General features: G+C 34.6%; 2 protein-coding genes across 3 annotated transcripts in view; one reads left to right on the top strand and one right to left on the bottom strand.

Annotated features, from left to right (window-relative positions):
* The window catches only part of ANKRD45 (ankyrin repeat domain 45), a 24,437-nt gene extending 12,929 nt beyond the window's left edge, over positions 1-11,508 (top strand). The window contains exons 6-7 of one of the 2 annotated variants that reach the window (XM_026703363.2): positions 7,628-7,671; positions 10,381-11,508. In XM_026703363.2, the coding sequence (XP_026559148.2) occupies positions 7,628-7,662 (35 nt within the window). In that variant the 3' untranslated portion in view covers positions 7,663-7,671; positions 10,381-11,508. Of the gene's footprint in view, positions 1-668; positions 1,017-7,627; positions 7,672-10,380 lie in introns of those variants that run through there. The other variant, XM_087930486.1, reaches the window with a different exon arrangement.
* On the bottom strand, positions 1,915-16,868 carry PRDX6 (peroxiredoxin 6). The gene is made up of 5 exons (XM_026703369.2): positions 16,701-16,868; positions 11,468-11,624; positions 4,728-4,874; positions 3,827-3,973; positions 1,915-2,612 (listed from the first exon to the last, which is right to left on the bottom strand). Exons 1-5 carry the CDS (start codon positions 16,790-16,792, stop codon positions 2,487-2,489), a joined length of 669 nt encoding a protein of 222 aa, XP_026559154.1. The 5' UTR covers positions 16,793-16,868; the 3' UTR covers positions 1,915-2,486.
* Between the last annotated feature and the right edge of the window lie 26 nt (positions 16,869-16,894).

Genomic DNA, 16,894 nt, shown 5'->3' on the forward strand with positions numbered 1-16,894 from the left:
ATGAAATTCTGGCGTTCTTACAGACTTCTTTTAGCCTGGCCAAGTTGGCAGTTGTTTGAAATCTTTCACACTTGGCAGTTGATTTTCTAAACAGTGGAATGATTATTAATTGTTTGGCAATCTTTTTAAATCCCTTCCCAGATTCGGAAGGTCTCAGAGAGCTCTTTTCAGTTTAGGCATGGTGATACCATCCCCTTTCAACAACAAAGAGCAAAACATGTTTGAGGTTTCAATAGCAATAGCACTTAAGACTTATATCCTGCTTCATAGAGCTTTACAGCGCTAAGGATTAGCATATTACCACCAACAATCTGGGTTCTCATTTTATCAACCTCAGAAGAATAGAAAGCTGAGTCAACTTTGAGTTGGTCAGAATCAAATTCCTGGAGTGAGCAGTGAATTAACCTGCAGTACTGCATTCTAACCATTGTGCTTCTATGGCTCTTTAGCACTTGAAGGTTTGAATATGGAGAACTTTGTTGTATTTCTTAAGGGGAAATTTTAAATCTAAATAGGGGAGTTCAAATTGATTTCTGTGAATCAAAGTTATTTCCCTTATTCTACACAAAATATCTTTGATCATTAATTGAAATGTCATGCATTAGATTTCTACTCATAAAAAGAGTTCTCTACTTCGAAGTAAGGCAAAATTATTTCTGTCCCTCTAGGTTTGTTTCAGCATAATTACATGGATTTACAAGCAGTTTCCAACTCTATACATTCCACTATTTTCAAATTTCCCCCAAGAATCAGGATTGTAATAAATGCATCTTTTAAATATACATGTGTATATTGCATAGCTGGTTGTGGTAAATGTGTGCATTTTCCCTCGTGTGTCAGAAATTTGTTTTACTTATGTGGAATTCTTAAAATTACAAAATACTATACCCTCTTCTCCATTTGGTAAGAAATACAGCAATGCAATAAACAACCCCACCAGCCATTGGTCTCAGTTCAATGTTCCACTACTTGTCACCAAGACGTACTTAGCTTTTACTGCCCACAATCTCCTCCAAGCCAGCAAGCACAAATCTTCATCACTAATGCTCCTGAAACATTAATCCAGTCACTGCCACTATAGACTGCTTGCCTCATCAGCCATATCCACTAAGAGTTCATCATTGCATTATTTTGAGTTGTTCATACAGCTGCAGTCTCTTTCAACCCACATTCACTCCATGCCTGCTGGCAATTTTGGAACTAAACAGAGGATACAATAGCAATAGTACAATGCTGTCTCAACCATCTCAACAGAAACATGGGCAATTTTGGGATGGAATATATTCAACCACCCAATGGCAGAACATTGTCTAGCAAGTGATATGAGATGGAATGAATATTAAAATAGGGAGGCTATTTATTTATATCCCATCTTTATTATTTTTAAATAACTCAAGGCAACAAACATATCCAACACACCTTCCTCCTCCTTCTGTCCCCACAAAAACAATACTGTGAGGTGAATTGGGCTAAGAGAGAGAGAGAGTGATTGGCCCAAAGTCACCCAGGTGGCTTTCACAGCCAAGAGTCTACTTAATCTGAAGGGTCTACTACAAAGGTTTCATTATCATGTGAGAAACTTTACTGTTATATCTCTATAAATCAAAAACGACACACTGCTTAATTTTGAGATAATGCTGTCAAATCCCATGAACATCAAGAATAGAAGTGAGAGCCCTCAGCAATTTAAATCTGAAACTCTGCTTCCCTACAAAAATGAAGTATCACCAGGGCCCAAACGAACTAAACATTTTCACATAAGGATTAAAATAACCAAGTCATTAGCATTGAGGTAGAATACTCTATGCTTTTTCTAGATGTGGAAGGCAAAACCTTTTTTAGAAAGAATTTGAATGATATCCTGCATAAATTACAGTGTTGACATATTTAAGAATGAGTGAACAGTAACACAAATATTTTAACTTGATTTATTTTCTGAACCAGCTAAATAAAATATGTTATCTTTGTTAAACCTATTCCATACCTCCGCCTTAATCATTCACAAAATGAATTAAGCTTTTAATTAATACAATGGATTAAAATGAAAGTCCTAAATACAAGTAATAGTTTATTCAATTTATTTTGTAAAATGAATCCAAGAACCTTCATTTCTGATAAGGCAAGGTGAATTTTTTTTACATGACAGAAATTGATTCCCATTAATGAAAAAATATTAATCTCTTCATGAATTACGTTTTTATGTGGCTGGAGAATAGAAAATACATTAAAGAAAAATCTACTGTTTTAAAAATGATAGATTCAATTCCAAGAAGAAGGTAAGAGGAAAACTGATTACATTTGAACAAACCAAGCCTAAACTGATTAGTTGAAGCTGTAAGCCACACCAGTCACTGGATTAAAAGAAATTAATACTTTGCTTCCCTTTTGCAACAGCCTCTCAAGGTACATTTCCACACATTTAAATCAACCAGTCCTGCAAAGTCCCAGTGATAGCATTCTGTTCATATGATTTCTCTTCACAATTGCTATGGAGAGGTATAACGAAGGTAATTCTTGCCCGATGGAAGTTGCTTAGTGCAAATCCCTCCTGGAAACAGCTTTTTGGCTTCTTCATCTGATACGCTTGGAACAACCATGACCTGGTCTCCAGACTCACAAGGAAAGGAAAAGAAAATTAGTAATAATTTTACTAATTATTCTTATTTGAATAGCCTAGAATTTTCAATCAATGAATCAGACTGCATATATGAAACACATACTACCATCTTTCTAGACATATATTACTGAAGCTGGATTGTATATGTTACTTGTATGTTCTGCATTTCAAATTATGCTAAACATTTCTACAGCTGAAATATCTAATATTCTTCATGTTGACAAAATAGTGATTATGCATACATCTAAGACTAGAATTTAGTTTTGTGCCTCTTCATATCACCTCAATTCAAAGCAAGAGAAATATTTCAAGCATCTTGTTAAAACTATCTGTACTGGAAATACAAAGTTAAAAAGTGCCTGCCAAAGAGCTATTGCTACGAACTTCTATAAAAACAATCTCTAGCTAAATAAAGGCTACTTTTTTCTCATATTACTTTATGATATTTAAAATAATTTACAAAGTAAGTGCTCTGTATGTACAAAGAAACAGACAACATAGGGAACATTCCCACCCTCCATGAACCATATTGCCAAATTGGAATATTCTTCCACAAATATTCAAAACACTTCTCATGGAATTTTCCAAACAGAAATAAAATGTATCAAGATTTCACAAGGTTTCTTGAACATTTTTTCTCCTTCCCCTCTGAAAAAGGCATTTTCAGCTGATGAACTTATGGCCATTATAGAACCTGCATTATGAAATCCATATTTCAGCTTTTAAATAGGTTTGAAAAAAATAAATTTATCAATGCGGCAAATTCAGCTTTCCCTAATTCATAAATCTACCCCAAATGTTTTAATGTGCAACAGAAAATATTAATGGAAATGCTGATAAAAAATTCTGAACCTATACTGGAATACACTTGTAAGAAATTGAAGATAGTTTATAAGAGATTATGACTGGAGAGCCCAAACAATTGATTATAGGGCTGTCATAGATATATCTATAATTTTTAAAAATACCTTCAGGACCAGGAACCCTTCCATTTAGGAAGGAGGGTAACAATTTACAACACTAAATTTAGTACAACACTAAACTGTACTTTCAAGAGATATTTCTCTGATAACTTCATGAAGGTCATTATACAATCTATTTGAATATTGTTGTATTTAGCAATATATAGGAAAATCTGTTTCTTCAATAATTTTCACTGTATCTGAATAATACTTTAGATAAAATGGATTTATATAAGTAAACATCTACCTTCCAGTCAACAGGTGTAGCAACTTTCTTAACTGCTGTTAATTGCAAGGAGTCAACAACTCTTAAAATCTCATCAAAGTTTCTGCCAGTGGTTGCTGGGTAGAGGATAGAGAGTTTCAGTTTCTTATCTGGGCCAAAAATGAATACCTATAGGGCAAAGTTACAGAATTGTAAATAAAACAAATTATCACATATTATCACATCACTGTTGTATAAATCATCCATTTCTTGCCAATCTTTTGTGGAATTATATAATTCTTCAACTATTTAGTGTTACATTTTTCCTATGACAAATAACCAGTGCATGGGGGGGCAATGTATTTAATAAAATGTAATTCTTGGATAGGAATTTCCCACATAGCCTGTAAGGCTAAGTTCTTATCCAAAATCATTTATTGAGTATTTGTAATCCTGAACCTGGCACAATTGTAATAAGTTTTATCATTAAAATGGGAAATATTTATATGAGATTACAACTGTTGTGTACAAAAGAAATTTGAGAACTTTTCTGTGCAACTAAATATCATAATTGAAAGATTAGAGGAGAATCTACCTGTCAACATATTTTGAGTTAGTCACAAATGGAGGTCGACAACTATGATTTATTACTCTTCTCAGTTCCTGGAATCTATTTTATAGAATTGAGTTACTAAATAATATTACATGTTAGTCTAATTTTATTATTTCATAACCCATTCCATTCTGATTAGATATGTCAGCAATTTTCTTTCTTGCAGACATGCTTATTGGCTACATGGAGAGAACTGATGGACCACAGGCTTCTCATTTGGTTAAATAATAACAGATAAACAGAAATAAGGCAATAAATAGTACATAAGCAACTGAGAAAGTTGCAGCGTGCAAAAAAGCAATGTTAAAAGGGCAATGTATAGATATTTACCACACGAGCAGTCAAAGGCATTCCATCTTTGCCTATCTCATCTGGATCCAGCATGCCAAGTTGGACTGAAAGTTCCCGTTTTAAATCAGCAATTATTGGAAAAGGGAGTTTATCAATAGGCTTGTCACCGTTGTAGGCATTGATGTCCTGCAAAAGGGGAACATTTAATGTTGTATTGCAAATTTGTTCAATTACAATTAGTACGAAGTCAACTCTGAACAAAAACATGCTCTTTCGTTGGAGAGCCCCAATTATTACAATTAGGGGCTGAAGCTGCCTTGGAGGGGCGGCGGAGTAAGGGGAAGCCGCAAGCCAGGTTGAGGGGAGCTGCATCTCCCCCCCCCAGGCTTGGTCTTTTCCCCCCCAAAGACTGCAGCGGTAGTTTAAAATGGCCACCCCGAAGAGGGCTCAGCTGGATTAAGCTTTGTGCAGGAGGGAAGAAAGAGGTGGATAACATCTGAACCGGGACAACTGGGCAATACAACTAAACAAAAGTACCCTGGGATTAAGGTAACATGGAATTTTTAAGAAAAGAAAAGTGAGCGGCGAAATTACAAAGGGACAGGAAAAAAAATAAGAAAATATTTTTGACAGCTAAGCGGGGCTTCGAACCGGGAAAGGAAGAAGCCGGAACTAAAGATTTAACTAAATTGGACTAAAATATTTTGTCAATAAACAGGGATAAAATAAAGCTGGACTTAAGATTATCAAAAAATAATAATAATAAAGTTTACAAATTGGAGACTGAACTGGGCTGGAATATTGAGGTTTGAAAAACCCTAAACAAAAATATAGGGGGAAAAGGTGAAGACTTTGTATAATGGAGAGTGCCACCTTTTGACAAAAATTTGAGCTCAAATAAAAGGGAAAGCATCCTGTTTCTGAATGAACTTGTGTTGATATAACATTAAAGAAATACTGAAACAAAGTAAGAATCTTAGAAAGTGAAAGCAGAACCAGAATAAAGAAAAAAGAAAGGAAAGACTGACTGTGGGATTGATTGATGTTTTTGGTATAGACCCTGGGCTGGAATAATTGAGAACTTTAGAAAATTGAAAGAAGAAAGAAGGAAAGTAAAAGTGTTTTTTTGTGTGGACCTTAACGATCATAAAATACAAGAGTGTGTAATGATGATATCTCTTCGGGAATTAAAACTGGAACTTAAAAATATGAGAGAATTATGACAGGAAAGAGGCGAAATCACTTTGCTCTGTGTTAGAAAAAAATGGAAATGGTGATTTAAGAACAAGAAGAAAGAGCTTCAGAGGAGGAGGAGTTGATTCAAGGAGAAGACATTTTAAATAGACAATTAACACAAAGAACACAAAGAAGTGGGAAAAGAAGGAAGGTTAAAAAGTTGAGATTTAAGAAGGCAATCAAAAGGGGGAATACCTGTGAAGTCGGGAAAGGCAAAAAAGAAAGACCAGCAGAAAAGAGGAAAGGAAGATATTAAGAAAGGGAGGGATATAAACTGGAATGAGAAAAGATATGGGGAAAAGAAGGGGAGGAGAAGCAGTAAGAAACAGGTGCATGAAATAAAGAAATACGGAAATAGTAAAACGTTGAAAAGAAATTGTTTTTTCAGAGATAATGGTTGATGAATTAAAAAGGAGATTCTGCAGGGTGACAAGGGGTAATAGGAATATTTCTGCAATTCAAATATTTAGAAAATAGGGTAATATAGATACTGATAACGTCTATTAAAAATTAAGGGGGGAAAATATGCTGCGGAATCCAAATGAAAAGATGTAATGATTATTATTGTAACTTCTTAAAAATAATGGTTTATTGGAAATCAAGATGGGGGAATAAAGGTATATTTTAATCATTGAGGTGTCATACTCAAAGCAGTAAAAGGGGAAACCTATACTTGTTTTTTTTTTCTTTAGTGTTAAAATTTGTATTAATCTAGAATTTATAAAAAGAATGTGTAATGGAAAGGGAATATGACAGACTAAAGAACCAACTAAATTAATAAATTAATATAGACTATTAAAGCAAGGAGAGACATTGGTAACCTTTTTATTATTATCATTATTATTTTTAGGCAAATACATATCATTTATCTTTATTTTTAAAATAAATATTAAAGGATTATATTTGAAATAATTGAAATGAAACCAAAATATGTTTCGATTGAGATTAATGAAAGAGGCTAGAATGTTTGTTTCTCTCCTTACTGAAAATTTGGAATGGAAAAGGTAATAATAGAATTAAGTATGCATATATGAATGTATAATTGCTATCATATTTGTATGTAAAGGTGATGACCCGGAAATATGTTGTCCACTAAAAAGAGATTTTTGTTTTTAATGTGAAAAACTGAATAAAATTTGTTTTAAAAAAGACTTTGTTATTAGAAGCCTTCCATTATGATTTAAAAAATGATCAAAACACTCAAAACTATTTCAGCCAGAATAAACCAAATAAATAAAACGGTTTAATTTTTTAAAAAGCAAAATGCTGCAAAGAGGCAGCCTACTGTTTGAAACATATTCTATTTATATAGATTTTGGTACTGATGGAAAAAATATGAAAAGTCACACTCAAAACAGGGAAACTACGATTTGCAACTGTGCATCCATTTGAGACTAGCAATTTCTTCTGTGAAGTACTGGCTCACCACAGAAGTAACTTGCTCATACAAGAAGTCAACCATTAGCTTCCTTACTGCAATGGCATGCCTAGTTTTTTTGCACAAGATGTAAAGCAGAGAAGTGGAAAATTTAGGGCCCTAGGGCCACAGTTTTAGTTAGGCAACTAGGTAGTGGTAACATACTGCCAGCAGAAGGAAGATTAAGAGCCAGAGACAAAAATAAATTAGAAATATTTTCCATCAGTCTGGAGACAATGCTGGCATATTTTATAATTAATCTATATATAATTTATGATTAATACAGGTGGACAAGACCCTGTTGTCAGCAAAAAAACCTGAATGATTTTGGTAAGTGAAATTTTGATCTATATGTAGGTTATAAAGTACATCTGGCCAAATTAAAAAAAAGGAGGAGACAATCAGGAAACTTCTGGGCAGAAATACTTCCTGGGAAAAGGTAATGTCAAATTTCTATATTGTTATAGGTAGTCCTCAACTTACAACTTTAACAGAGGCTTATTACAATCAGAAGTTGTAATGACCATATAGTGGATTGTCAACTAACTGGCCCATTTTTATGACCATTTTTTTTGCAATGGTCATTAAACAAATCACAATGGTTATGTGAATCTACAGTTGTTAAGCATATTATGTCATGAAGTGAAACAATAGTTCTCTTTGGGGCATTTTGCTGAAAACTGGATGCAAACATGGGTTTTCAGCAAAGTTGTAAATTATGGTTACATGACTAAGGGGTGCTGGAAATGGCCATGAATGTGGGCAGACTGCCAGGGGTCCAAAATGTGGTCATGTGATCATATGAGGAGGGACTGGCCATCAAAACTGGGTCATAAGTATCTTTTAGGAGGTCCATTGTAACTTTGAAAAGTAGCTAAATGATTTCAAATCAAAGGAGTATGAGTACATGGGCTCCCTATAATCAGCAGGAACCAAACTCAATCCAAGAAGTTACTTTACATACTTCCATGAATTCTTCTCAAATGTCCCATTATCTAGAGTGCAAGGTTGAATCCAATGGCTGGAGCACAATATGAAGAATCAGATATTATTTTAATTACCTACTAAATGTACTAAGCAGATGTGCACAAAGTAATTCAAATAAAAAAGGTACGGTAGGCAGTAGCAGATATGACAAAATAAGTATACTTTTATGTGTTTGGGGGAAGGGAAACAAACAAAACCAGTTATCATGGATGGGGCTACTGAACATTGTTGTGTTTTCTCATTTAATAATTTGTCTAAACTTTATAAATTCTAAGATTTTAATTAAATAACATCAGCTTTTTGAATGCGGCTTTTTATGCATGATTTTAACTGAAAGTCCAATTTACATGTATAATTTATTGATCTGCAGCTACAGCTTTATAAAGTCAAATTTGCATGCTAGTATTTTGTGCATATGAAACAATGATTTCTAAATTTTAGCATCTCTTTAAAAAAATCCTATATACAAATAATTAAGTTACTCCACCCAACACAGGGAACATTGTGAGATTCCTTTGAACAGTCAACCTACTCGCTTACCCACTATGTATTAAAAAAAGACAAGCAATTTTTATTTTCCTTTCTTAGAAATCAGAGTGGACTTTTTATTTTAGTAAGTTTCATGAACTGTTTCAAGCAGTGCATAGGCAATGTGCTCTCTAAAAGGGAATTGTTTTTCAACTATCTGGAAAAACAGCTGAACAATAATTTTTAAAAATCTGTAAACAGCAGCAGCATAACAGTAGTATAATCTGATGTTACTAAATAATATTTTCAATAGATCTACTAAAAGTTTTACATTGCTGCTCTTCGGTTATTATTTTGTATATACAAAATTAGTTATTCTGTAGAAGCACTTATTTGCATTTTTAAAGAAAGATAACAGTATGTATAAGATTATATAACTTGTTATAAAGAATAATGGAGTAATTAAATATGCATAACAAAATGCATTCTTAGGTTGAATTTGGTCTGCGCTTCAAGTTTAAAGAGTTTTGAAAGTATTAAAAAGTGCACCTCTGCATGAAATGTTTAGCAGGTACTAACACTGACAAAAATACAACTTCATGATAAGTAAGCTACCGTATTTCCCCATGTATAAGCCACCCCTTTTTTCCAAAATTTTCAAGCCCAAAAAGTAGGGGGGTGGCATATACAAAGCAGGTACACTTTTTATACGTGAAAAATGCATAAAATAATAAAGTAGGAATAAACTGGTTTTCCAGCAGTATGCTATACTTTTTTGTAAAAATTGTAAGTGATGATACGATTACGAGTGCGAGTACGCGATAGAAATGCATACGCTAGGCATCGGCCTGAATGCTTCATTCCTACTCTCGTTCCGATGCGTAGATTGCTAGCGTCGCCCGCACCGCTTTCGGCATCATGACCGAAGTTGTAGATCTAGACGTCGAATTTTGTTTCTTTGTAAATTTTCTTTCTTCATAACTTGTTTCTCTAATAAAATATTTTTTTCAAAACTTCACAGTCCAAAAATTGGGGGGTGGCTTATACAAAGGGGGTGCTTATACATGGGGAAATATGGTATGTGTTTATATTCTAAAGAGCCTGTACTTTCTATGTGTTTTTAATGCAACAACTGTCCTATCATGGTGGTACTACAAATTATTTAGCACCATGTTTAAATAGCACATGTGACAGTTTTGCTGTGCTTTTCTTTCATTTGCTAGTATAGTCATATCCAAGCTAAAAAAAATTAATCACAGGAAAGGGTAATTATAAATTCCTCATGAAGTTCATTTATTTTGACACTTTTCTTATAATAAACCTACATTACTGCCTGCAAAATAGAAGTCAGTATGACTGAATGGTGAGGCAGGAAGCCACATTTTCAGGTTGGATACAACAACCATGTTATATAAATATTAAGTAGGTGTCTCCCAATCTTTGAAGTGAGAAGAGAATGATCAAATTTTTGTTCACTCAAAAGCCCTGGAATTTAAACCCTAATACCAACTTTTCTGTAGTGTTCAATCTCTCTCTATTCTGCAGTAGGCAGATTTTTTTTAATGGCTTTTACCTTGTCTGCAGGAAATCAACTCAAGGATATTGTGCCTGCAAACTCCTCCTGTAATCTAGTTCCTGAACACTGCCTTCAAAGTCAGGATAACTGAGATTTATTGTTGTACCAGTTGTGAAAACTTATGTCAAATATGAATATATCAGCATGAAATAAACCCACTATTTTGAAAAGAGAATAGCTATCAAAACAGTCTTAATGCTTTTTATTTTTTAAAAAATCCAAAATATATTTGATATGCACAGATTACTGTCGTTACTGTTTTTGTTTTGTTTTATATTTTCTCTTACACTTTTTAAAAAATTGCTTTATTGATAAACATGCTTAAACCTGTTAAGCCAATTAATGTTTTCACACCTGAATTATAATACAAGGATGGTAGGAATTATAGTCCATTATATTTAAAGGAAATATAATCCTAAATTTGGGGGGCTGAAACCTCAAAAACAGTTTTGTTCTCCCACCCCCACCCCTATTTGTACATGGGACAGAACAGTGAAATAATTCTATAGGGATACCTATGAACATTGGTCAGACAATTATCTGGCATTCATTATGATTCCTATTGCAGCATATATATTAAATAATCTTTGAAATCATGGTTTCTGGAATTAGCTTACTTCAATTACCCACAATTTACTCAGTTAATTTTTTATTTGTAAAGATTATGAAGAATGTAAAACTAATGTTGAAGTTTTCAATGTTTTCATAATAGAACTACAGAAGAGCACCAGAAGAGACTTAAGGCCAAATGTAAGGATTATCAATCTGTGGTCCTCAATCCCTTTTTTGTGCCCTTAAAAGCCTTCTCTAAATGCACTGTTATAACTTGGCATGAGGTTGTCAAATTTACTAGTGTACATTCTTACCACATTGAGATAGAAAACAGTACTCTAAAATAGCATCACCTTTTCTTTTAAAAAGAAAATCTGAAAATCACTTCCCAACCTACATACATGATTAATTCTGCCCATAGCAGCAATCCCTCAAAACATTAAATGCAGACTATCAAAATGTTTTCCATGTCTGGTTGAAAATAACATTCCAATTTTTATCCTGCCTCTTTCTTCTTGTCATTGTTTTTTTCTTCCACAATACCTTGCACCAAGCGAGATGGTCGCTGACATCATCAATAGAGAGGGCTATTAATTTAACTTTTCGCTTGGCAAATTCTGGTGCTAATTTTGCTGCTCGACCAAGTTCTGTGGTACACACTGGAGTAAAGTCCCTTGGATGAGAGAAGAGGATGCCCCATCTGAAAGAAAAAGAATCACATGGCAGATAGCATTGAAGCCTACTAAGTCAGAACAGATTTAAAATGTTATTTCAAAGTTTGTTTACAACTGTGATCTGGAAGGCTGAGAAGAATTGACACTGAATAGCATCTAGAAAGTATATAGTTTGAAATATTTAAATGATTCTGCTTAATTTTACTCCTTTCCCCCTTTTTCTGATTTTTGAGCTCTATAGTTCAATGCACCAGATAAGAAGGGGTTTAAATCCCATATCCTGAATAAAGCCCAATCCTTTGTTTGCTAGGGTTTATAAGATCTAAAATCAAATTTATCTAGAGGACACCTGATTGGAGAAGGCTAGGCCATCCCACAGCAGAATTCTGGAGAGCTAGAAAGCTTAGGTTACTTTAATAATTTTAGCATATCTTTTTTCTCAGAGTTATCTTTGTTCTTTCCATTTGTACTAACCAGCCCCATTATGCAACTCCCAGCATTTCAATACCTTCTCAATTGAAGCATTGCCCAAAGCCAAAGAGATTATAACCTTGGCAGGCTTTCATACTTTTGTCAATAGCTAATGCTACCTCCCACCTCTCTAAACTAGTCTGCCTGCATTTCAACCTCTCTTGGTGGAAATACACATGAACAACATACCCAGACATTTGTCACAATAGAACAATATTCCCAAAATCCTTTGTGCAAGATCCAGCTTTTGTTTGGCAATGTATGAACAATGGTTAAGTCAAATTTGAATAGAGCAGTCAGTTTCAATAAAAGTGGAGATTGCACAGTTACATATATGCTGTAGTTGCAAACTAACTGTCCTGCTTTTGTGATTTTTTAGAAATTAAGCATAATGACATCAAAAATGTTCATGAAATAATCTTCTAAGAGCTGTGGGGTCATTTGAAACAAAACGTTGAAAATTCTACACATTGTTATATAATCCATATGAGAAAAAATGTATTTCGGCTTACTCTGATGTGTGAAACAATCTCAAGTGAAAAATATGATTTATGAAATTATATGAATTAGCAAATGGTTTAGCAAATAGCAATTCAAATGAAGATCTGATTATGACTTTATTCAGTACAAGAACTCAATTTAAAGTTCACGCAAGTTATCAAGGATTTTGTTAAACTAAAGAGTAATTGTTGAAAAGGCTAATATAATTTCCATTCTGTACATTTGTCATCATTTTGAGATTACTTTGGTTTGTTACAAATATCTATGGCTGTGTGGGCGACAAAAGCTGCTGTAATACCATAAATGTTGCAGATAGTACTAATGTAATTTGGAGGCTCAAGCAGAAAAGTAGCAAGGTTAGGACAAATTTGGAAACTCTTAATAGATCATTGTTTCTGGATGCATACTACAACACTGTAAAGCAACTGCTAATAGTTGCTTTAATACTATCATCAAACATAATAGTCAGATGAAGATGTAAATTACATTCACATGCAGAATTTATGCCAGCAAATATAGGAAGCCTCTTGCAATCACAACAAAACAGCAGAGTTTAAGGGACATTGGAGGTCTTCAGGTTCAACCCCATGCTCAAGCAGGAAATCTTATACCATTTCAGACAAATGGTTGTCCAATCTTTTCTTTAAAACCTCCAGTGTTGGAGCACCCACAATTTCTGGAGGCAAATTGCTTCAATTGTTCCCACTGTCAGGAAATTTCTGCTTGGTTCTAGGTTGCTTCTCTCCTTGACAAGTTTCCATCCATTGCTTCTTGTTCTGCCTTCAGGTGCTTTGGAGAATAGCTTGACTTAGTTCTCTTTGTGGCAGCCCCTTAGATATTGGAACACTGCTATTATGTCACCACTAGTCCTTCTTTTCATTAAACTACACATCTCCAATTCCTGCAATTGTTCATGTTTTAGCTTCTAGATTTAGTCCCCTAATCATCTTTGTTGCTCTTTTCTGTATAACATGGATTTCCATGTGAACTTGCTTAGCAGGTGAATATCCATATTCATCTTTCGATATTCCTGAATTTAATATATAATATTCTATCGTATAGCCTTGGCCTATTGCAAAGCTTCATTTTTATTTTAGTTTTTTCCAATTTGGCATTGTCCATGTATATCAAACTTCAAGTTCTGAAACTCTCATCCACCATACCCTTCTCACATTGGCTAAGAACTGCTGAATACCTAGTAGTCTGGAAGTTGCCAAATTGGACTCTAGTCAAGCAGCTGCTCCAAAGGAAAACAAAATTGAGCAACAGGAATCTACCCTTTGCTCTTTTGTCTGTACTTCTGAGAATGAAATGACTTGTCTCAGAGTTGCAATGTAATAGTTAACCTAAGTGATTATATCATTGATTTAAAGAAAGAGTTTTGCATTACCACTATAATGAACAAATGTTGTATTTTATGTATTTCCAGAGTAATTACCTTATTATAATGAAGCATAAATATATTTTTATAAATCCAGTTATAAAACTAACTATTCCAAAATCTATCATGATATATTTCTTAGTCTAATGATTAATACAACCTTGAAAATGACTTCAGTTTTCAATAATCAAAAGAATATACCCATAGAAATGTATGGGTCTAAGTTAGAATGTTCTAACACTAGTGTAAAAAAAGACAGCTCCAGCTCCTAATCCTTACAGGCTTGCTATTGGGACAAATTGAGTCATTTCAATCAATTCATTGTGGTATGCCTTTAATATAGGGAAACTGATCAATTTGAATTTTGCTTATTACCAGATATATGTACCAGCATTTCTTTTAAGCCTCTAGTCTATCTTCTAAGCCAGGGGTGTCAAACTCATGTCGTCATGGCACGTATCCTGACTTTTTTTCCCCTTTGCTAAATTGGGCATGGGCGTGGCCAGCACGTGACATATCCGGCCCGTGGCCAGAAAGTTTGATAGCCCTGTTCTAAGCAATCAAATTAAAAGTCATCATTTTGCTCAAACTGTGGTTAGCAGCTTTGAAAAAACCAATTCATCAAAAATTATAACCAGGTTTCTGGGCCAGGCAAACCAAAAAATGGTGATTACAAGGCTTGATGGGACTGTGTGTGCTCTATAATCAAAGCTTGTCACAGATTAAATTGTGATTTTTTAAAATAAATCCCAAATGGCCATCAGATTATACAGTAAACTTATAACATTCATTACTTTGACTAGGAAGTGAGGAGCAAAATGGCAGCATTTTTGCTAACTAGACCTTTTGGGTTAGCTTGAAGGACAATAGCACAAGTGTTTTCACAAAAGGGTATGAAACTAAAGGGCCTTCATTTTTTAAAGTATCTACACCTTTTCCTGGGATGCATGGATAAATCCACAGAAAAGATACTCTACTTTTAAAAAGTTATAGTAATAGTTATGTTCTCCTTCCCCCCTTTTGAAACTGAATCTGAAGCACTGCCTAATGTATATGTAACACTACCTTCTCAAGTGGATAATGTATGCATCTAATGAAAGATTATGATCCAAAACTTAATACATTCATTAAGCTCATACAATAAAAGAAACCAATTGAGACCTAATTGGGACCTACAAAATCAATATACCTAGTACAGTATTCTAAGATTTTTCCCCAGATTCCAAAGAAAAGCTGCCCAACTCTAACCACAAAAATAGATAATACCTCAATCCTTCCTTGTCCCATGGGATTTTTTTTAACTCTTTTTTTAAATATCATTGTTATTTACAAGAATAGGGCTCTGAGACTTTTGTTAGAAAATAAAAATAAGGAACATGTTTGCCCAGCGCTTTCCTGGAAATCTATCAATTCACTCAAGAAAAAAGAACAAGAAAAAAATTAAGATAGGGCAGTAGAGAACATTTTGCAGACATGGAAGAGGCTGGGAATAATCTTACTAGTTTGCATTCTAATAAACGGCTGTTCTGCAACTGACCACATTTACCATGGTAACTACTTATTGAAGAGGCATTCCCTCCGTACAGCAACCATTATGTAAGAGGTATTTCAACATTCTCAAAATTCCAAATGTGTCTCTAATAATTCAAAGAGATTGGCTACTTTGAGTCAACAGTTATTGTGATATACAGTACACCCTAAATGTGACTAAGCACAGCATGTAGAGTAGCTGCACTTCATGCTATGGAATACATTTAATTAGAAGGATAGAAGAATAAAGGTTAAATTAAGAAACTCTGAAGATCCCAAATTAAGACCACTGTACCCGCTTACCAAAAGCGTAGCACAGGAAAACTTTGCCAAGGACTATCTGATCCACCATTCAGTTCATTTTTGTGGACAAAGCGTTTCAGAAAATTCAAAAGGATGTGAACAATATAATTTCTGAGCATATATTCTCAGTAATTTACTTAAAGGTTTCTGAGAATTTATAGCTAGTTGATATATTCTTTTGAAAGCCACATTTTGTGACAATAAATACTGTACAATAAACAAACTGTGCAATGCATGAATGATTTTCTCTTTGAACTTTCTGCCCACCAGTTTAAATGGGACTCTTTATTCCTACCTTAGGAAGAAAGAATATCCACTTCTTTTACATTGTACATATTTCAATAACCAATTTATTATTTCATTGTTAGAACTATTTATATTCCACCTTTCATGTAGGTTATAAGCCATACAGAAGATAGATGGTTAAAGGCACAACAATTCTGTTTGGCAGGAGAAAGGAGGAACAGAATCAAAATTTTCTCTTTTTTTCCTCTCCTTGGAGTTAATTAGTTAAGGAGAGATAACCCCTTCCTCCACCCAAGACTGTTTCCACGAAGATGCTGCAGCCCTTTTAATTGCTCTAGTGCCATTGATTACCTTGGTAGGCTCTTTTTCCACCTGTGGTAGCTGCTCTAGCCAATTCTCCCACAAATGAAAGGAGCAAAGTGTCTATGGCACTCTAGGGTAAAGCAGTTCTACCAAGGGAGGACCACCGATTAGACGCAGGGGTCTTCAAACTTGACAGCTTTAAGACTTGTGGACTTCAACTCCCACAATTCCTCCTCCAGTCATGTTAGCTCAGGAAGTCTGGGAGTTGAAGTCTATAAGTCTTAAATTTACCAAGTTTGAAGACCCCTGGGTTAGAGGAGCCCTACTACGTGCAGCCCTCAGCCAGCGACCGCGTACTCGTACTCACGAGTCTCCCAGAAATTCGTGGAAGCGGATGGGACCGTGCGTCGTGTCAGCCTGGAAATTAGGCGCCTCGTCTCCTAGCAGCAGGCCCGGCATGGTCCTCTAACGTTTGCTGGAAGAGCAGGAGGGAAGCTCAGCTGCGTCCGAAGACCCGAAAGGCAAACTGGAAGGTGGGAAGGAACAGCGGGACCCACAGAG

Source organism: Pseudonaja textilis, chromosome 3 (assembly GCF_049901715.1).
Source record: "Pseudonaja textilis isolate UNSWEBS1 chromosome 3, rPseTex1.2, whole genome shotgun sequence".
Classification (NCBI taxonomy): domain Eukaryota; kingdom Metazoa; phylum Chordata; class Lepidosauria; order Squamata; family Elapidae; genus Pseudonaja; species Pseudonaja textilis.